The sequence below is a fragment of the Corvus hawaiiensis genome, chromosome Z (genome assembly GCF_020740725.1).
Source record: "Corvus hawaiiensis isolate bCorHaw1 chromosome Z, bCorHaw1.pri.cur, whole genome shotgun sequence".
In the NCBI taxonomy this organism is placed as follows: domain Eukaryota; kingdom Metazoa; phylum Chordata; class Aves; order Passeriformes; family Corvidae; genus Corvus; species Corvus hawaiiensis.
Window position 1 is genome coordinate 75,454,354 of NC_063255.1, and position 22,305 is coordinate 75,476,658.

Genomic DNA, 22,305 nt, shown 5'->3' on the forward strand with positions numbered 1-22,305 from the left:
CCCATCTCCCTGGCCTCTTGTAAACAAGACTTAGGAGACACCAAACAAAAGAACAGGAAAGGAGTACTTTTCCCAACAAATTAATAAAATCCCATAAAACTTTTCATAGGTTGCAGCATTTCAAGTACTTATATTCAGACTTATATTCTCTTAAGGGTAAGAGAAGTTATTGTTTCTCCTCCCATCGCAGTTAACCCACAATATTGTACTCAAATGCTTCCCAGATGTCCGCAACCTTGAAAGAAATCCACTCTTTGAAGATACTCTGGCTATAAAGGAGATCTCTGCTACCAATGAGATCTTCATCAAAAGAAGGAAACAGACTGTTCCAGAGATGCCTGTGATGCATATCACACCACAGTGTGCAAACTGCCACAGAGAGGAAAAATTATTTTAAAAATCAACAGTACACTTAGGGGAAGTTAATCCTGGCCAAGAGGCATTCACCTAGAGACAATCTTTAAGTTTTAGAATCACAGTTAAACCCTACGGTTTATAGCCAGCCTGGTCAGCAGAGTTAAGAAGAATGAATGGGTGAACATGCAGAGACATCTGATGACAGTATCCACAGATTTAGGTCTACACAGAACTGTGTTTGCATTCATCGTGGCTTTTTGGGAGGGGAGATCTGGGGTGAGGAGAATATACAGAGTTCTACTGACACCCCTGGCTGTTTGGCAAGGGAACACAGAGCAACTTACATGCCGTGTCTCAGCACGTGCCGCTCCCACTCAGAGCCCTCTGTAAATGATCGGCCGCAGAACTCGCACGGGAAGCGTTTCTCTGGAGCGCTGCTGTCAGGAAACATCATGGGATCTGGAAAAGGACAGCACAGCCCATGAACTCGGAAATGCCAGGGCAAGAAGGGACCACTGTGATCCTCTTCTGATCCCCTCTGCTGCACCTCTCATTCCAGAGAAGCAAAAGGACTTTCCTGTCAAGTAACTGGGAAAATGCAACTCCTGCAAAAGAAAAGTGACGCTGCAAGTGACAAACCCCATCCTAGGTCTTAAAGCATCTCTGCAAGCAGGGGCAACAAGTTACTACTCCCTGTTCTTGTATTTCAACAAATGAAGAGACTGTGGAATTTGAATTCTAAATCAAAACTGTAAAGTCTAGGACTGAAGTGGCCTGAAAGCAAAATCGAAAAACCCACTCAAGTCCATCTACAGTTTTGGAACCGGTAGTACAAATTTTAGGAAACACATGGATTTGGTATATTTAACATGTGATTCTTGTAATAAATCATGAAGTCTCATGGATTAAGTCCTCCATCTTAACTACATAGGTGTTTCATCGCATCCTAATCTTTTATACAAAGTGCTTGGGGCCTCATTTGCAGAAGTGTAAAGCACCTTGTAAAATGAGTGAAGTCACTGGCAGCTCAGGGAGTGACATTCCTGAAAGCCAAGCTCCATGTGAACACAGCCTGCTCCGACAAAAGATGAAACATTTTCTCACAAATTAAGATGATCACCGCACAAGCCATTAAAAATAATTGCACGAACTATCTCACTTGATTCTTTTGCTGGAAATGAGACAGCACCATCTGCTCAGAGCATTAATTCCTTAGCAGGGATTATCTTAAGCAAGAAATCAACAGAATGTCTTTCTGACTCCTCCTGAACTACATAATAAAAGGGATTTTGCTTAATTTTGGTTCTGATCTCTGCTCACTTGATTTCTTCTCTCAGACTTACTCTGCTCGGGATCAGTCTATGAACTCAAAATTGCTCACACATTCCCTGTTATTCATACCTAAGTCCTGCAAATGCATTTTTGTGACACATTTCTCACTAGTTAACCTTTACCTCAATTTTATATGGAATGGTTCTTGACATAATTTTTTGCCTCTTCCCATGAAAGGAAAAAATAAAAATCCACTTTGCATTTCTTATTGTTGGGGACTTATTTGTTATGTGGTTAAATATCATAAAGCTGCTGTGTCAGGGGGAACACCAGAATGCAAGCAAATGCCATTAGCTCCGTTTACATCTGGATTTTTAACACCTTAAGCATGGCACAAATGCATAAACACACTGCAACACAGACTAGTCATGAGAGGGGGATTAATATTTTTGATATTTAAATCAGTTTTAGAGGCAAATGCTGCTGATGTTCTGTATAAGAATATACCTATGGTAATAGCACACAACAGGGTGTTTATTCTGGGCCTCTGCAGAGAGGAGATGTGAAACACAGAGACTGTTTTTGCCTAAACAGGGAGGAGCTGGGGTTGTGCAGCCTGGAGAAGAGGAATCTCTGGGGAGACCTTTCAGTTCTTAAGGGAGGCTTATGAGAAAGACAGAGAAACACTTTTCACCAGAGAGCAGTGACAGAGAAAAGAGCAACAGTTTTAAACTGAGAGTAGGATAAGACTGGACACAAGGAAGAAAATTTTGAAGATGAGAGTGTTGAGACAGTTGCAGAGGGTGCCCAGAGAAGCTGTGGCTGCCCCATCACTAGAAATGTCTAAAGCCAGGTTGGATGGGCCTTGGAGCAGCCTGGGACTGTGGAAGGTGTCCCTGCCCATGGCAGGGAGTGGAACAGGATGAGCTTTAAAGGGCCCTTCCAACCCAAGGCAGTCCACGATTTGCACCTGCAACCCCCATTAAGTTTAGCAAGTGTTACTCCAGTAAATTCACCACCTCTTCAGACAACACTATCCTGCTCATCCTACTTCCCAGTAACTTTTGCTTCTAGGGATGTGAATTTGGGCTGGTTCCCTGGAGGAGTATCAGCAGCTGCTCTTCTCTGGGTCCTGCAGAGGAGAAGTACCAGACTGCACACATGCCTGACTTCTCTGTGGTTTTGCTGTGTCACACAAGCACTCACAGACATTTAATTTTTGCCTGTTACAGAAAAACACCTCTCGATCTGCTAAGACCAACACATAAAGATCAGTAAGAACCTGTCTGAGACAGAGTTCCTACCTGGGAGAGCTGTACTTTGCATGGTCTATGCCAGACACTTCATTTCTCCCCACACATCTCCTTTTATGCTACATCCTTTACCACAAGCAAATGACTGCCCTCCTTTCCCATCCAAGACTGCAGGTCAGCTCTGCTGCCCAGCTCTGTCTGTCCACATGGACAATGGCCTTTCTTTGGACCAACGGCCCACTTGGAGAAGCCACAATCTCTTATTTGCACCTTCAATACTGCGCAGAGGAGCTCAAGTCAAAGTGGTGAATCTAGGGAAGAAATCCTGATTCTCCCAAAGTCACACACCTCGGACAGGTACTTGGAGCACACAGAGGCACTCTCAGCAAATCCCACTTCCTGCTAACACCACAAAGGCTAGAATTGTCATATGCACCCCACTAGCACCCAGGATTACACAGTTTGATGTGATTTGAAAGCTGTGACAGCATTAGCCACTGTGACAGGCTCTGTCTGAAACCACAGGTCTGGTCCTTTGCTAAGAGGACAAACCATTTCTGTGCCAGAAGTATCTTCTGAAAATGCCTAGGAAGATGCCAGCATGCAACTGAGCATCCACCCATGTCTTCAGTTCCTGTCTCATTGGGATATTTCTCAAAAATCTTGCACCTTAGAGTGGCAATTCACACAACTTGTCTAGAAAAATGCAATCAATACAGCTGGATCTTTTCTAATATCGTTATTGCAGTAGGCATAAGTGTTTTCCGCATTTTCTACCTATTTTAGTATCATCTATTACAAATGGTTAAGAGATTAAAAAGGAGGAAAAAAAAAATAACAACAGTGAGACATTAACCCTACAGGCCAGAGAGGAAAGAAATGCTGCAAAACAAACTTGAAACCTTGCCTGATTTTTTTAGGCTGGTCATCCAAACAAGTATGCAGAAATAATTTTAGCCAGTCATGGATTGAAGAAAACAGAGACACAGGTGAAAAAAAAAGGACAGAATCATTAAAACACTGCCTTGCTTAGCTCTGAAACATGAAGACAACACATCCATTAACCCTTGCAAATGTAAAACTCCAGCATAGAAGGTGACGGTTTTACACTTTCACAGTGTAACCTAAAGCCAGTTTAAACAATGAACTTCACCTTGGGCTGCCCCCCCTGCCCGTGGCACATTTGCAGGGATTTGTAAGGCTTGGCAGAGAGCACTTTCCTCTCCTTGGTCTGGGTACCACAGCCTCCAAGGTCACCTCAGCACCTGTGCCTGTGTGTAACGCTAAGGTAATCCTCACCAGGACAGCTTGACTCCTCACCCCCTGCTAGCTGTGGGTCTACACAGGACATTAATCAGCCTGCTGCATCTGCAGCTGTGGTGAGCTGGTGCTTCAGTCAAACCACAACACCATTTTTGTTCCAGCCACCAAGCTCTGAGGGTCGAAGCTGTCCCTGAGCAGACACAACCGAGCAGGTTCCCAAACAGCTGCTAATGCTGAACTCTGAAATGCATATGGAATTGACACCCCTTTAGGTCCTCCTCCACTGGCTTCCATTCTCATTTAAGTAAAAGCCATCACTACCCACTCTTGAAGTGCTGCTGATAAGCAGAAACTGAATTTATGCTGCAGGGACACTAAATTAAACCCAGGATGCTGGGGTCTTGCTGTTAAAAGGCAAGAGGCATGATCTGAACCCCCCTAGTTCTGTAAACTACCTGTAATCCCAGAAATAGGAATTTTTGAATGCCTGAAAATATGTACAGAGACATGTTTCTTTTTGTGAAAAGCCCTTGAGTGAGTTTGAAAGCTAAAAAATCAGGAGGAAGAAGGTAAAAATGGTGCAAGTACAGAGAACTTGGCTAACTGCAGTTGTCAGCATCAAGAACTGGGTGACCTGTTGTACAAACCACAAAGGGACTAAAGACATTAGAGAGCTGTTGCATTTGAATGCTGAATTGTTGCACCAGACAAAACACAGTTACACCAGATATTGAAATAACTTGGCTTTCATGGGAGAAGGTTGTTGGAAAAGAAACCCTTCATTTAATTAACTGAGAACTTACTTTTTCCCTGCTGATCTAACTTCAACCAAACCAAAAGCATATGGCCCGGCCTTGTTGAAGTTAGTGGGATTATTCTTAGATACAAACCATGGCACATATTTAAATATAAAATGGTACAGACAGGTGGGGTAGGGATGTACCGTGGCTCTGGAGCTGCCAGCTGCAGCAACTGCAAACAGGACTGACTATCTGACAAAGAATGCTGGCCAGAGAGTAAATAACAGCCCACAGAGTAGCCTACATCCCTCACTTGGACAACGCCAAGTGAAAGCTGGGTACTGGTTACTGAAACAGAAAATCTGACAGGCCACTAAAATACACTTCCATAGTTTTCCAAGTCCTTATAGATGTTATCTGAACAGGCAGATTAGTCACAGATGCTATCTGTGCTTTCTCATAGCATGTATTCTCTTAACAGAAACAAGGAGGATTAGAAACACAAGATTCCCAGAGGAGCTGTGTCTTCAGGAAAGCCACATTCTGCTTCTGCTGCCATGCCTGCTGCAGACTTTGTGCTGTCCACTCAACAGCTGACCTCGCACAGTTAGACTGCTGAGGCATGTTGCAGTGCCTAAAAAAACCCAATGAAAACCCCCCAACACATCAAAGAGCATCACTGACCTCTCTCTTCAGCCTTGGGGCTTAACTCTTCTTCTTTTTCTTCTTCATCACTGCTAGAGCTCTCTGTTTTCCCTTTCATTTGTTCCAACTGGTCCAAGTTAACCCGTCCAACCAGCTCAAAATTACGACTCACCTTTGAAAGAAACACTTCTGTTAGCACCCAGCACAATCACCAACCAACCAGAGACGTGGCCACATATGCAGAACAAAACCAAGCACACCCCAAAGCCTGCTCAGGTCGAGGTGACATGCAGCCCCCATAAACAAATTAACACTCATTTATTTCCAGTGACAGCGATCCTTCTACTGCTGTTTATTCGGCATTCCTAATTTCTGGTTTCTGGAAATTAATGAGATTCGGCAAACCCCCTTCATTTCTCCATCCAGTAAATGTGAAACATCAAGTCGTATCCTCATTTTTATGCCATTATTCAACCACTGTGATCAAACACTGCTACCACAGATCCACGCTGAAGGGAAACTCTCTGTGACTGGTTCATTCAGCTTTATTCATGAAAGGATGGTTCTTTTTCTCACTAAGCACACGGCTGCTGTGTGCCACATACACTCTCACTCATTAATAACAGATTAATTTTCATTACGCCGGGCTGCAAAGTGCTTTGCAAACTGATACACAGACTATAATGGGAACACACTTCACCCAGCAGACAAATTCAGCTAACCCTGGGGTGAAATGCACCAGCTACTTAACAGCTCACAGCAGCAGTATGAAAGGAGCAGCTCAGGGCACAGGAGTCAGGAACTCCACCACATCCAACAGGAACAGTGGAGCAGCAGCCCAGATTTACAGTGGAGGCGGAGAGCGTGGAGCATGACCAGGACACTGAGGCTAATACTTGCTGGATGACAAACGCCCTCTGAGCTCATTGATCACTGCTGGGAAGTGTTTTGGATTCATCTTTCATGCAGAGAGACAGCCCTCCAGCAGCACAGGCACTGAGCCACGGAGGCAGAGGGGATGGAGACAGAGTGGTGAGTGCAGTACAACATGTCCTGCAAGATGCTGAATGAAATATCAACACCCACTGACTGTTTTTTACCCCTCTGTGGGAAAGGAAATGGGAACGATCCCGAGGAGGATGTGAAGTAGACTGCAGTGTACATCCAAATAACAAAGTATCCTGAATGCAGAGGTGTGAGGATTCCTAGTACTGGGTACAGACAGTTGTGATGAGGTTCTCTAACTCAGCACATAACCCACAACAAATTTAAACAAACAAGACCACACGAAAGGCACTTGATTTAACTCAGCTCATACAAAGAAATTCTTTTTAAGGTGCGATAGACAACCTGTGTAGTAGCTGAGCCCAGAACTTAAAACACAAATTGGAGAGGTATAACTTCCAACGAAAAAAGGAGAAAGGATGCCCTAAACTCCCCAGCACCACCACTGCAAGTCCAGACTGGAAGGGAGAGCTAAGTTAAGGGAATAATCTTCCCAGCCTGATGCACTGTGTCAAAAAGAACCAAGCAAAAGCTCCTCCTGCATATACTAGACATCTTGCTGTGATGACCAGGAGGTGTGGAACTCCTTCTGCACCATTTGAATTGCAGAAGACTCTCCAGAAGTAATAAAAGATAGCAGAGGAGCATAGAAGCCCAGCATAAATTAACAAAGTTTGGTTTTGTAAGATGGACAAATATTTTTTAAGCATAAAAAGTGGGAGGTTTTTTCTGGGACTTCTGCTGCTAATACCTTCCCTATAAATATACTTGGCTTTAAGGAAAAGTCATTCAGTAAATGAAGTTTTAGTGAGGACCTTGGGCAGCTCAGCTCCAAGAGGTGAAGGCATATAGCTGCCTCCCCTGGAAACTGCCAAGGAAGCACGCTAGGAAATATTCCAAAACACATCCCAGTTCTAGAACTTAAACGGTTTCTCAGCTACAGAAATTCAAAGCTAGCAGTCTGTGGAAAGCCTTTAATGACTTCTCAAAGACTGGACCTGGTATGCACTCAGGTAATCCACAAAAACTCCAAAGCAGTCTTAACTTAGGACCTGGTTAGATTTGCTGTTTATCTTTCCCTTGTTAAATGTAAAGCGGGATATATAGCCCTCTTTGTTAATAAAATATGCATGGCATGTCACGCTGCTGAAGTTACCAGAGCAATCCTGTGCTTGGAATCTCCTGCCTTTTTACAGGGGCTGAATCACACTGCCTTGGTATTGTTCCACGACCCTTTTCCCACCCCCTTTTAAATAAGCCCAGCATGCACAAGGAGCCTTTTACAGATAATCACACTCTGCATGCAGCAGTTTGCCAATTCTGATCAATCTGAACAGCTTCAGAAATGATTATTTTTCAGTTTCTGAAGAAAAAAGAAAATAAGTAAGAGAAAAATGAGGAAGGGAAGTGCAACATGGGATTAGTTTCCAGATTTGGGGAGGTAAAAAACCCCCAATGCCAAATTGGCTACTAAGACATGCAAGTAAACCAATAATGTTTGCAATGAAATTAAAGCTATTTGGGTCTTACCTTGTGCTCATCTCGAAGGTGAGCGTCCAGCTCCTCTGTGTGTTTGGTCTCATAGTAGCAGAGTTGGCATTTGTAAGGTTTCAGTTCATTGTGCTTCTCTATGTGCTGCTGCAAGCTCTCGTCACTGGAGCAGGTGAAGGTACACTTGTCACAGCGGAAAACAACTCCCTTCAGGTACTTGGACAGCTTGGAACGGCAGACTTCAATGGGAACAACCCTCTCCTCTGTGGGGACAGCACAACATTCACTCAGTAACACCAGGGAACAGTTCTCCCTGCCAGGACGGGGTTAATCTCCAAAAACTACAAAGGCAGGTAATGGGTGATTGGGTGAAGAGGATAGGAATGGAAGGTTTTGGGCCAAATGAGACTCCATCTGTGAGTCAGAGGAGCAGAGCCCAGGAATACAAAACCAGCCACAAACCAGCCAAGACCGAAAGTGTGATTTTGTCCAGTACTTGACAGTGGCCAGCAACAGCTTCTAGAAAAGTAATAAACAGGGAAGCTGCAGGGTGCTTCCCAATGCATTACAGGCTGCTGGCTCTGCACAAATCCGAGCTGGTGTCCTCATCATCACACCCAAACCTACCCTCTGAGGACTCAGAAGGTGAGCAGGGCAGCACCTTTCCCTGGAAAAAGGCTGCATAATTCCCGACATACCCAGAGCCTTCAGAAAGCTCAGACTCAAACTCTGCACGTGTACGATGTACTGAAAATGCTCTTGCTGAGTTTCTAAACTCTCCACTCCTCTAACAAAGCACTGATGTTTAACAGAGCAGCAATTAATTTCGGTCATTTGACACAGCCAAAATCCGATGTGCCTCAACACTCATCCACTGTGGTTCCCTCCACGCTGTGCACACAACAGAAACCCCAAATCTGACCGTGCAGCTGAGAGTCACCAGCAGATCCTCATTAAGGCTTTTGTTACCCCAACTGGCATTTTGAGCTAGAACACTTGAAACTTAGCACTGTTCCTCCTTACGGACTGCACGTTAAAGGAGGGGTTTGATCCTTCTCATCCAGGCTCATCCCTAAGGACAGGCAAAAAAAAGAGGCCTGAATCTCTTACGGTACACATGAAGGCTGAAGGAATGTGAGACGTGGCAATGCACACATGGATCTGAGCCAACAGGCCCTTTCTTTCAGTGAGGAGGGTAAAATTACATCCAAAGACAACTACAGAAACACGCGCTCCCTTTACAGTAAGACTTTTTTCTTCAGCTCAACAAAATATTCCATCCTGCCTGGCTTTCCCCTGAGCACAAAACTTACCCTATCTCGTAACTTCCCTCTTTTTGAAGTTTTCCCCAAAGCTATGCCTTAACCAGAAAAGAAGGAAACAAACTCCCAAAGACTTGTGATTCTTTTCTACACCAACAACAGCTTCTCTAACCACAAAGAAACTGAGTAGCAGCCATTCAGGGTGGAAAGAGGGGAGGGGAGAATAGGGTTCAAGACACAGCAGAATTTGAAGCTATGCTGCTGAGATCACTAGAAAAACTTTTTACAAGGTTGTTGCAGCTGTGTGCTTTTGGACTCACAGAAGTAAGTGACACAGCTGGTTTCAAAAGTCAAAAAGCCAAGTGAGGTTTTCAAAAACAGAAATACTAATTAAAATACTTTAAAATTCACTTTTCGTGTAATGCCTGGCACAGATTTAAAAAGCTAAGACATGGAATGGTATAAAACTTTAAATCTACCAGTCTGAAGTAATGAAGCATTCTCTTACTCACATTAACAAAACCTATTACCTCACAATCACACAGAGTCAAAGGCAACAAAGTAAGAGGAGAAGAGCGAAACAGACATGAACATCAATTCCAGATTGAAGGATTTCAGTATCAGGGAATGATTTACAACCTTCACATGATGTATTCATGTCAGTGAGCTTCCTCCAAGCAGTGATTTTGGAACCTGCAGGGCTACCTGGACCTGGAATGTTACATTTCTTAAGGTGATGCTCTCACCTCCAGCTTGCCCCTGCAAAGCCCTGTTTATCTAATTACTCATTTACTATGCATTTATCATGTCTGGACAACAGAAAAATTACAGCAAACCATAAAACCCCCCCACACAAATTGAAGAGGTAGCTTCTTTACCCACGTGTAGACTTCTTCAAAGTTCATCAGTGTCTAATCAAAGGCTGCTGCAGACACCTCACAAAAAGATGTCCTGGCTTGTGGAACAATTTTGCAAGAGGTGTAATTAAAAAATAACCACAAAATAAACACCTGACAAAAGCATCATCTTGGTTTAAGAAATCCAATCCTTCCATTAGACTGGAATATTCAGGCTAATCACATCAGGGAATTAACTGAAAGGACATTAATGACTAACTATTTGCAGTGCTATAACTCAAAGTAGACACATATTTTTTTGCTCAAGGCACAAGAGAGCTCAGGACTGTATTACTCCTTAGTTTTAAGGAGATATCTTTATTCAGCAACACACCAAAGCTCATATAACTTATTTCCTTCTCTCAGAGGTAAACCAAAAAAAGCAGTCCTACTATCTAGACACAGACCAATTATTTGGTCATCCTGGGTTTTGAAAATGTGTATTTTTTGCCTGGAAATCCAAACTACAGTCACAGAACATGCAGAATTTGCACTCCAGTAGTCAAAAGCAAGCACTGCATAAGGGCTCTGCATGTTATCAGTGAAGTTGTATGCACAATGGAAAATGTCACAAACAAGCATGTGCAAGGAATCAGGATATGTGGCAAGGAAGCCTTTGGGGAGGTAGCTGAATTTGAAAATTTATCCAGAAGGTAACTACTCCAAACATGTGGGTGTTACCCCTCTTGTATGGGAGAAGAAAATCACTAATTCTCTAAGGGAAGGAAAAGGAAGAAAAATGCCCAAGGATTTAAAAGTAGAGCCAACAGTGAACTTGGTAAGCTGCATTCAGCCCTGGAAAAACACCAATACACTTCAAACTGCATGAGAGGAATGCTACTGGAAGGGATAACATCAGGAGAAAAGGTGGTCAGGCACTGGAAGGGGCTGCCCAGGGAGGTTTGGAGTCCCCATTCCTGGAGGTGTCCAAGGAACAACTGGAAGTGGCACTCAGTGCTCTGGGCTGGCTGACAAGGTGGGGATAGGTCACAGCTTGGACTCGATGGTCTCAGAGCTCATTTCCAACCTAAATGGTTCTGTGACACACTAATTGCATTGTCCAGCATAAAGGCCAACACTGCTGCTGGTCATGGATCAGGAATTCACTGTCTCCTCTTGCCTGTCATAGAGACCAGGAGGGAAAAGACCTGTCATAAAGAACCAGAGAGCCAAACTTCCCCTCAGTGACCTGCAGCAGCCTCTGGCTATGTCAGCCCCGTGGGACAGGACACCGGCAATCAGATGTCTGTGCTCCACCTGTACCCACAGAAGGGAGACTGAGCTGCCCTTATATTGATCAGGGGTGAGTGGTACATGACAGAAGCTCTTGGAGCCTCTCCTTCTTCATGGAAAGCAAATTCCTTGCCTAATTTTTTTCTGTTCTCACTAGGCATTCAGGCTTCTAGCTGATACTCCTTTAACCCTGTGAAATTCAGCCTCAGTAGCCACTCATCAGGAGGCAAATACATTCTCCATTTCAAGCACATGCTGTTTCACCAAGGATTAGGAGTGCAGCAACTTGGAAGTAATGTAAGAGTCATGCATCTGTAAACATGCCTTTTGCACAAAAAGGAACATTAACCATAAGTGGATCAAATCCTTCACTCCTGATTTTACATACTGCACCACTCCATCTACCTCAAAACTAATTTTCTTGGGCCGCAGCTCAGGGTTATGCCCTTGCTTTGCCAATGCAATGGCCATAAAACAGGAAGGCTATCTCAGACTACATTGACTATCCCTCAGTCTCTCTTCCAGTCCATGTTAAATCTTGTCAAAACTGTCTGCTCCAGCTGCCACACAATTAAACACAACAGCAGAGGGTTGTTTTTTAGCTGGATATATGCACCAGAAATAACTCTTTAAGTATGAACCCTGCTTCCTTTATTACCTGGATACGTGATGTCAAAGAAAACCCTGTGGTGGCCTCTGTGACTCTTTATCAGCTATAATCCCATTTGCATTAAAACTTCTTATGCTGCTTTTTCTCTCTCAGCACCGTGGTGCATATACCATTACGTCCTTTGCTATAAGGTTTGTTTCAGCAGCAAAAACTCTTTGAGGCTGGCTTCTGCAACTGAAGCAACAGTTCTACAGAAAAACAGATTGACAGTTTTACTCACCCAGGAGGCAAAAACCTCCTTGCAACGGGCCAGAAACAGCTCTGCACAAGCAGTAGAGCTGCTTGAGCTCATTAAGTGCTCTTCCACTTCTGCAACTGGACATTCCCAGTATCAAATCTATGCATGATGGAAAACACCCTAAATCCATCCAGTTCCCCCTGTTTTAAAAGTCTGGCATTGTCTCCTGGAGCCCTGGCACAGCCACAAAATGGAGCAAACCAGGCAAAATCTGACATAGCAACACCTTCAAAGACAGGAAGTACAAGCCAAAGCATCTGCCAAACCCTTGCAACCAAACATGGCAGCTTTGTAATGTGCATTCTGAATCACTAACAGGTCATTTCCCCAGATGTTGCCTCAGAACAGCCCTGCTAGCAGAAAGAAATCCAAATTCTGCCAAGCTCCCCATGCACCTGGTACAAGAAGGACTTCAAGCTACCAGCACTGAGAGTGGTATGTTACAAGGAATTACGGTAGCACTTGTCACACCAGAATCTCCTCCAGGAAAAAGATGGCATGCAAAACTTGTGTTTGCTCACCAGCAGTACCCCACTGTGAAACTCTGCCCAACCTGCACACAGGCAGAGTGCCATCCCAACACATGGGTTTGGATTTCGGCAGCCAACAGACCATCTACACGCATCAAGTGTGATAGCTGTGGGCAGGAATCCCAGCCCAGAGAGCCCAAACTGCTGTCTCTCCTGAGCTAGCAAGCCCACAGTTAATGGAATGTAGAAATCCCTAATCCCACTTTTAGCAGGCTTAAAAAAACTTAAAAAAAGGAGACATGTAGACAGAAAAGGAGTCTTACAGTAAAACAAAAAATGAGATATTTTGTTTCTAAGAACACTGAGGAGAAAATACTCAAGGAATTTATCAAGGGATATTTTGAGGCCTCTATGGTTAGCTGATAAACCTTTTGGGTGAGTTTATGATAGCAAGGCCTTTAAGATAACAAGGACATGAGCAGGGCACAGCTCTGGCCTAGATCAAAGTTGCAAATTAGGGCAACACTTGCTAAACAGGTGTTTGATGGCTGCTCACCTCCCTTGAGGAAGAGCTTAAAAACTATTCCAAATCTGCTCTGTTTTGGCACTGGTGAACTTTGAATTTTACAGGAAATAAATCAGATGCATCGTATAGAAACAAAACAAAAAGATAAGCAAGGGCTAGTGACTTCTTCAACATGAACTTGTCCTCATGTACAGAGAGAGTAAAAATTTAATGAAACCAGTGTAAACAATTTAAAGAAACCAGACCAGGGCAGCGTCCAGCACTCCCCTCGCTGGACACAGACACGGACACGGACGTTGTTACCTCTGTGCAGAACTATGTGGTCAATCATGTTGCGTTTGTATTTGGTGTGATAGAGACAGAGAGGGCAGCGAAGGTCTTTGGGTCCTTCCTCGGGGACTGCCGAATGCCCGGCTTCCACATGCATAGTAAAAGCAGATCTGTGAGAGAGGAGGGAGAGAATGGCAGCAGTCAGGAGGGGAACCACGAGGTGTCACAGCTCTATAAGGGATGTGTGGTGTAAAGAGGTGCAGATGCCACTCAGCTCTGTCTGCACGGCCCTGCAGAGGGGCTGCTCACATGAGTGACACATGAGCAGAGGTATCTGCAGGCTTGTACCCTCAAAGCAACAAACACTCCTTGTGACAAGATATTCTGCTGCATGGGTTGCCCCATATAGTCACGTTGCTATAGCTAAGATAGCAAAAGAATTCCCATCCTTCATGCTCATTATCTGTCTTCAGGCTGAAACATTCAGTACGCTTTCTCCAGCAAAGGTTCAATTTTTAGCCAGTTGAGCAAAATCCGTCAACTGTTCTGGGTTTGCAGAGGGGAGGACAAACTTATCTCGGGCAGAAAACACCTTAACCATCTTGATCTAACCAGCTAAACTTTAGGTTGTGGGTACAAAAGGGATTTGTATTCATACTGAGTTTGGCACGGAGTGGTTTAACTTTCAAAGCATCAGCCATAAATATGAAAACCCAAGACTTAGAATACTCTATTTATTAGTGTGGAAGAATAAATGAATACTCCACAGTACTCCTCAACCAAAAATTTCATGCTGGCATTACGCTGGCTGCATACTTAAAGGTTGCAAGAGATAACAGAACTTAACTGTACATCCATCTAACCACAAACTCAGTTGCTGAAATGAGAGCTGTGCCTAAACTTGAGGCACGTGGTAATTTTTTCCCAAAGCAGTGATAAACCTTGCAAAAGCTAAGAGACTTGACACATTGAACTGGAGTAAAAAGTGGCTTTGGACCCAATCCAGCAATCACTGAATTCTGCAGGTTTATTTCTATCAACTTTGGTCACTGCTTTCATACACTTAAGTTTCTAGGGTGGCTTGAAGATGGGATTGGTATGGGCTTTTTATTTTGCCTTCCCCATCCCTTTTTAAAGACAGAAAATACACTGCTATGAATGTGTTTAAATGCTGCCTATTTCATAACACCTAGCTGAAAGAAAATGGCACTTGCAAGACACAAAGAGATTGGACCTGGAAATTTCTGGTAGTATTTAAGACAGAGAGCAATCAGGATATTAAGCAGAAGTAGCACATTTTAACACAGAGAAAGCAAAAGTGAAGCCACAGAGGGTAGAGACATGTAACTAGGAGCTGCTCTCATGTGGATTCTCCAAGCTTTGCACTCAACATTTTCTTCAACAGAACTCCTTCCCTTTATCAGTCCTACTGTTTACTGTCACTAGTAACAAGTTTAAGACCTCAAATGTCAGCTGAGGGTGTTATGCTCAAGGGCCCAGCACATCAGGAGGAAATGATGAACTGCACAGGTGCCTTCTCTTTTCTTACAGAGGAGCAGCTAAAAACACACACACAAACAAACACACAAGGCACTGAGCCTTTAAATTTAAATAATTGGATTTTCTGAAATGTCTCTGTATGCTATCAGATATGCTAGAGAATAGCATCTTTCTACCATTTAGGCTAGAAAGATCGGAGGGAAATAGAATTACATGAGAAGGGTTTCTTCAGTAAGGTGATATAAATTCCCCTGTAGCCCCAGGACACTTGATTGTCCCACGTTTCATGCTGGTTGCACCAGGAAATTACATTATTTCTGCAGAGAAAATTTCCACACTTAAGGACAAAGGGATCATGAAATGATAGTTTTTGATTCTCAGAGAATCTCAAGAGAAGGAGGGGTGCAGCAAAACTACCACCATGGACTTCCAGAGGGCAGACTTTGGCCTGGTTAGGAGACTGGTAGAGAGTCCCTTGGGAGAGCATCCTGAAGGACAAAGGGATCCGGGAATACTAGATGTTTTCCAAGAAGGAAATTCTAAAGCTGCAAGAGCAGATTGACTCCATGTGCCAAAAGATGAGACTGGCCTGGCTGAACAGAGAGCTGTGTCTGGAACTTGGGGGGAAAAAAAGGAGAGTTTATGACCTCTGGAAGAAGGATTGTGCCAAGAGGACAATGGGGATGTTGTGAACCTGTCGGCCTTAAGTTGCACCAAGGGAGATTTAGATTGGATGTAAGGAAAAAATTCTTTCCAGAAAGGGTTGTCAGGCACTGGAACAGGCTGCCCAGGGAAGTGTTTGAGTCACCACCCCAGAGGGATTTAGAAGATGTGCAGATGTGTCACTAGCGTTTAATGTTGGGCTTGGCAGTGCTGGGTTAATGGTTAACTTGATGATCTTAAGGGTCTTTTCCATCCTGAACAATTCCATGACTCTAAAGCCTACTGCAAGGACTTACTGTGCTGTTGTCTGCAGCAGATGGTACCGGCTGTTGCAGGAGAGAAGAAAATGGATTACATGGATGCTGCTGTGATCTGGCATGGCATTTCCTACGCTCCTCTCCCTGGTCAGCAGTGGCCATGCCCCTGTTAGCTACAGCCAGCTCTCAAAGATCTCAGAAGTCTTTTCAACTGCTTAAAAACAAAAACCCCTATGAGTTAATTTCATCTGTTTTGTACAGTACTTACTTAAAGCCTGTATAAAAGGAGCAATCTTTGCACTTGAAGAGCTTTTTCCCTCCGTGCTTGTCGCGGTAGTGGCGCCGGATGCTCTGTATGTAACCCGAAGAGAATTCGCAAAATTCACAGTTAAGGATGGCTTCTGCTTTTTCCACTCCTGCAGCACTCCCTGAAAGTGGGATTGGGCTGATGTTGTTGTTGTTCCTGGCCAAAGCTGCTGACTGGTAGTGGTTCAACTGCTGCTGAACATCAGGAGGCTCCGAGTACGAAGAGTCTGCAGGGAAACAGAGCAAAGTTGTTATTCCAGGTGGATCAACAAATCTAAAAAAGGCTTGATGATGCCTGCTCCAGAACCTACTGGCTTTTGGAGGGAGTTGACCAAGCTGTTGGTTATGAAACTAATCCTGCTTTCTGAAGGGATTAAGAGGTGCGGCATTTCTTAATCTAATTTAATGTGTATTCCACAATTTAAAAGGTGAGCAGTATGAATTATGGTTTTTTAGATCTGATTTTGGGGAGGAAAGGAGTGACACATTTAAATTAAAAGTAGCCTAAAAAGAAGCCTGATTTTGAGACATTTAGTTTGTGAAGGTAAAGCCCGTTAATCATACTGCCAAATGTTTTATGTGTTTGGCACATAAATCAGACCAGATCCTCTCAAATATTTTATGCCAGTTCACACAAGGTGAAGATCTGGCACTGGATACATGTAAATAATCTATCTATATGGAAAAAAAAATAAAAGAAAAAGAAAAAGAAATGGATACTCTTCCCTATTCATGCTGATGATGTTAGAAATTAAATCACCACTGGATAAAAGAGATGTTTAATCATCAATTACAGCAAAGCAAACTTTCAAACCACTGTGTTTTGCTATACTGAGGAAAGAGATCCCTATAGACACATCCCTTCTACAGCCCTGCAGAACTCTGCCACGCCATTTTAATGGCATGTGGAAGAACACAGTCCAGAGATGTCTTGGTACTGAAACTGAAAGCTGTTAACATCTTGGTTGGATACCCCAAAAAAGGAGAGGGGGGGTGAGGGAGGGTGGTGTTGAACCTTTCCCAACACACTGCTTTGAATGTGGAGGTTAGGAATTCATCTGCTTTGTTCAATATAACCCACAGCTGCCCATGAATGGCACAAATCAAAGCAGATGAATAAAGCACAGATGAATTTCAGTGCAATTTTCCTGAATAGAAGACAAAAGGCTCTTTTCCTAAGCTTTCTAGAAGGGGGAAAAAAGCAATGAGGGGGGGTGTTGGGAGGGAGGGAAGGCAGGACACAAACTGTACCAGCCACCTCCTGCTTTGATGTGTACTTTGTTTTCCAAAGCTGAATTCCCCAAAGCTAGATATATAGGAATTCCCTAACAGACACACATTTGTGGGAACTTAACACCATCCATTCCGACCAATTAGTATGGGGAGACAAAAGGCAAACAGGCCTATACAACACTGAGTGTGGGGACTTCTCCACCTGTCTTCAAAAGAGCAAAATGCTTGCTTTTCTTTTCCCACTACCACAGGCGGGGGTTACACATGCCCAAAAAATGAGTAACAAATAATGACAATAAAAAAACTCACACCAAACCCCGAAACAAAACAGGCACAGCAGATAAATGTCTCTGGGCTCCCCTGGCTTTACCACCAGGTGTAGACAGCAAAGAGAAAGGCACAGACAAGAAAGATTCTGGTAAAATGAATTGTTTTGTTTTGTTTTCCTTATCCAAGCCCCATGAGCTGAGTGAGGCTGGATTACAACACAGCATTTCTCATCTCCTGCTTCCACCACTTCTACAGCACGTTTGTTCACCAGGAGAGCTCACAGTGAGCTCCACCTGTTTAAATGTCAAGGCTTTCTTTCCCTTGTGCTTGAAGCAGGCTTCCCACTTCCTTTACTTTGGCACAGGACAGGCCTGAGGAACTGTAAACCCTCTGCAGAAGCCTCTTTTCTCTCAAAGGCAGCAACTGTGTGCTCACCCTCCTTTGGAACAGAACCTTGAGGTCCAAGTGCACGGCTCAGAGGGGATTTGCTGACTCACTTCTCTGGGCTACCAGGTTCAGTGATTCTAAAAGCTCAAAACACTGTTAGACATGACAAGGGCATGGCAGCCTAAAAAGAAAGTTCATAGCATTTGGAACAACTTTTTTTTTTTTTTTTTTTTTTTGTGTAATCAAATTACTCTTAGGGTAATGAAGTCTAGTTTGCAGCTCACTTGTTCCCCTCCTCAGGAAGAAACGATCAAAAATTTCCACCACACCACCAATGTTCCTGGCCAAAGCCTCAAGAGATATCCATGGCTAAGAAAGCAACAGGTCTAAAAATGATTATTTTCAGAAGGAAGTTTTGCTGTTGTCTGCAAGATCTACTTTACTTCAGATGTTTTTACTCCTCCTATCATCTGGTGTCTATTATTCCAGCTTTCGAACTTTCCATCAATTATTTACACAGCCCTGTGGAACCTGGTACGTGAAAACTGCAGAAGTGGATAGCTTCATGTCAATTCCCACACACACACACACACACACACACACAAAAAAAAAGCACATCAAGTCACTTTCCCTGTCATCAGGAACAGCTAGAAGAAAATTCTACCTTTCACGCTGGCCACCTGGCAGGTTTTGGTATATTGTTCTTTTACAATTAAAATAGTTATGATATTTAGAGGAATTTAAAAAAGCCATCTGAAGAGTTTTTTTTCCAGTGAGTTGTACCCTTGGACAATGGTAGCTGCATGGCCTGGTGTACTCTTTGCCTTTTCCCTTGCCAAATTCTTTCATTATACGGCAATCTTGCTGTAGCTCAAGATCTACCACTTCCTGAAGGAAAACACTCAGGATTAACACGTGTGTAAAGGGCTTCTGTTGGTGTCTGAGAAGCAGCTTGCCAGACAGCTATCCTGGCATGAAGGTGCAGCCCGGCTCCACCAGGAACACCCTGGACAGAGTCCAAAGTTGACTGAAGGCACGGGAAGTTTTCCACTGGGTTCAGCGAGCCCCACCTTCATTGCGCCCACTCCAAAACCAGCAGAGGCAGTGGAATGACAGCAACTGACTTGAGCTTGCCTCCAAAGATCCTGGCACACAGAGCACAGAGCAAACTGCCAGCAAATGACAAACAGTGGATGGGGGTGAGATTTCGGATATTTTTTTAACATTTATTTTTCAAAAGCAGTGTCTCAGAGAAGGGCCAGGGGTTCCAAATCCACAGCCATGGAGCAACAGCAATGCTTTAAAAACGGTACTTTCCCTTGGGCACCAGCTGGAAGAGTGGGCTGATGTTCCAGACACATTTTGGAGGCTGCCCCAACAACAGGATGCCTGGATGCCAGGCTGGAGAATGAAGGAGGAAGGGAGCGGAGCTTTTCCCTCAGAACTGACCCAAAAACTGAGTCATGGCTGTACACAATGCAAGTTCCACCTCTTCTTTTTCCTGCACCCCAAGCACAAACGGCTGGGAGTGCTCTGATAAAGTGTTAACAACCTTGGCCTGGAGCAGGAAGAGGGTTTAGCCATCCACGTCTGAAAAAAGCAAAAAAGGCCCTAAGAGCCTACAAGGTCAAAAAGCAGAAAACATTTAAAATAAGCAAAGGGAAGATTTAAGAAAATTTGTATTAAGTACATGTAAAACACAACAGCAGCGAATAAACACAAATGAAAGGGAAATGAAATGAAGAAAAATGAAACGCCAGGAAGTACCGTTTACATTTTAAGGAAAAAAGGAGGGGTTTTTTTCACTAAACAGCCTTGAGGCAGCACAGGAAAATAAAGCACATTCATATATGCAGTGAAAGAGAAGAAAATGGAACACTTAGCCCTGACTCATTTGAAACAACCAACCCAACAAAAAAAGCCCACACCCAAAAACACTGAGATTCCTTTTCAAAAAGTAATTTTATTCAAAATAAATGGAAGGACTTCACCGTGCAACTCCAAAAATAAGACAACAGCATAGGATGATCTGAGATAAAATGAAGGACACCTACAGTTGTGTCAAGAGGCAAAAATTAACAGTGACTGCTGTAGTTAAAAACGGAAGAACAGCGGCAACGCTGCAAATCTCAATTTTGAGATTCTACATACGGCATCTACCTACAAATTACCTGCAGAGGATGAATAACAAGGCCAACAAATAATGTAACCCCTGTCAGCACCTGTGGATCTGAAAGCCATCATCTTCCCTTAGTACAGAACAGCGTTTTTATACCCAAAATTCCAGAAATGACTAGCTGAAAGGAAAGCAGGGGAAATGCCTGTCCATGTGGTGATTTAGCTGTATCTACATTACCACTGCACTCTGGTAAGAACACACAAGCAAGTCCCACTGTGTCCCTCCATGGGCATTACCCAGAGTGCCTAAAGCACTAAAATGCCTGGTCAGGGATCTTTTCACTCTGAAAAATTCATCCAGAGTACAGTACCAACAACTGGGACAATGAGTCTGCCAACAAACCTGGAAGTTACTACTTCACCCAAAAGAGCAAGGCAATAGAGTCATGACAATTCAGCTTGAATCCCTGCATACCCTGGGATCACACACTGGGGAAAAAATGTACAATGAAAACATACAATGAAAACCCACCAGAGAAGCAACATGAAAATCCAAGTTTTATTGGATCCTAAGCAGCATGTAACACGTTTGAGATACCTAAATGAAAACAAAACTTTGGGATCCCTCCAGAAGAAAAAAACGCAGTTTCAGCCCCTGAATACATAAATTTACACAGAAATTCAGTGATGTTTCCGTTTTTTGTAGGTATTTTCAGCGCCATCAATGAGCACCATATGCAACAGCAACACTTCCACAAGACTCCTAAACCCAACAACAACAGGCTGGAAATACACCCAGACATGTCTAAGTAAAGAGACACTGAGCAACCGCTGGGAAACAAGAGGGAAAAGGACTTTATTAAAGCGAAGAAATTAAACCACTGCTTCATCCTTTTAGGGTGGACAGAACCAGATATATGTAATATAAACACTTTCATGCTTGCAAAGTGATGGATAGGGGTGGAGGGAGGAACACTGCTTAGGAAAAGCAGTTGTTGGAGTACACTGGAAAGTGACGTTATTGAATTCACAGAATTTTAATAATTCAGCAGCTCAACGACCAGGAGGAGTCACTGGGAGATTAAAGTGAACACATCATGCTCTCCTGGTATATCCACACACAAACATCAACCACTCAAAAGAGACCAGCATTTGCAAGAACAGTGAAACTGGAGACAGAGATGTTTGGCTCATGAGGTACGAAAAAACCCCGAAGAGAATGTATAAATAACATTATACACACAAGCACAAAAAGTGCTTAGTAACGCTTTGTGAGGAAAAAGAAGGAAATTAAGTATTAATAGAGGCCTAGGACATTCTGGATCTGTGAGGAAATGTTCTAGAGAGACTAAGAGGAAAATATTTGGAATGTTATTTAATTTTATCTTTCATTCATAAAGAAGATTTTCATCAAGAACGACAGAAAAAAAATCCAAGGGTTTAAGAAAAGCAGCAGTTTCCTCTGGATAGAAACAAATTTGTAAAACCAAGTACAGATGCAGTAAGACCAAAGAACATTGACAAACAACATACGGCCAATTATTGCTTTAAAATGCTTAAGATAAGCGTAAGGGTGGAACTTAGGAGATTTAGGAACACAATCCTTTCCAAAATTCAATGGGACTCAAAATTACCAGCTGACTGAGTGGCAGGATTGCACACATAGCCATGAATGGCAACAGCTTGAAAAGTGGGAGGGTGGTGAAGCAGGGTGTCATACAAAGATTGTGAAGACTGCACACATTTGTTCACTTTATGCCATGCAGCACTGACCTGGAAGGAAGAGTACGTGGGAGGGTGAAATGTTCTGGCAATAAATTAAAGCTGAGGGGAGGGGAAGATAGAAGAGATTAAAACTCTGAGAGATACAGCTAAACACTCATGAAGAAGCTCAGGGAAGCAGACAGCCCAAAGAAGTCTTGTTCACTGCATATTTAAAAACAGAGCGTGAGCCCTCTACCTAAATCCTGATTTCTGCTA

General features: G+C 43.4%; 1 protein-coding gene across 4 annotated transcripts in view; it reads right to left on the bottom strand.

Annotated features, from left to right (window-relative positions):
• ZNF462 (zinc finger protein 462) overlaps positions 1-22,305 on the bottom strand; it is an 87,673-nt gene that overhangs the window by 898 nt on the left and 64,470 nt on the right. For all 4 annotated transcript variants that reach the window (XM_048290612.1, XM_048290614.1, XM_048290610.1 and 1 more), the window contains 5 exons: positions 16,280-16,544; positions 13,625-13,761; positions 8,066-8,289; positions 5,570-5,702; positions 702-816 (listed from right to left, as the gene is read on the bottom strand). In XM_048290612.1, coding sequence (XP_048146569.1) covers positions 702-816; positions 5,570-5,702; positions 8,066-8,289; positions 13,625-13,761; positions 16,280-16,544 — 874 coding nt within the window. The remainder of the gene's footprint in view (positions 1-701; positions 817-5,569; positions 5,703-8,065; positions 8,290-13,624; positions 13,762-16,279; positions 16,545-22,305) is intronic.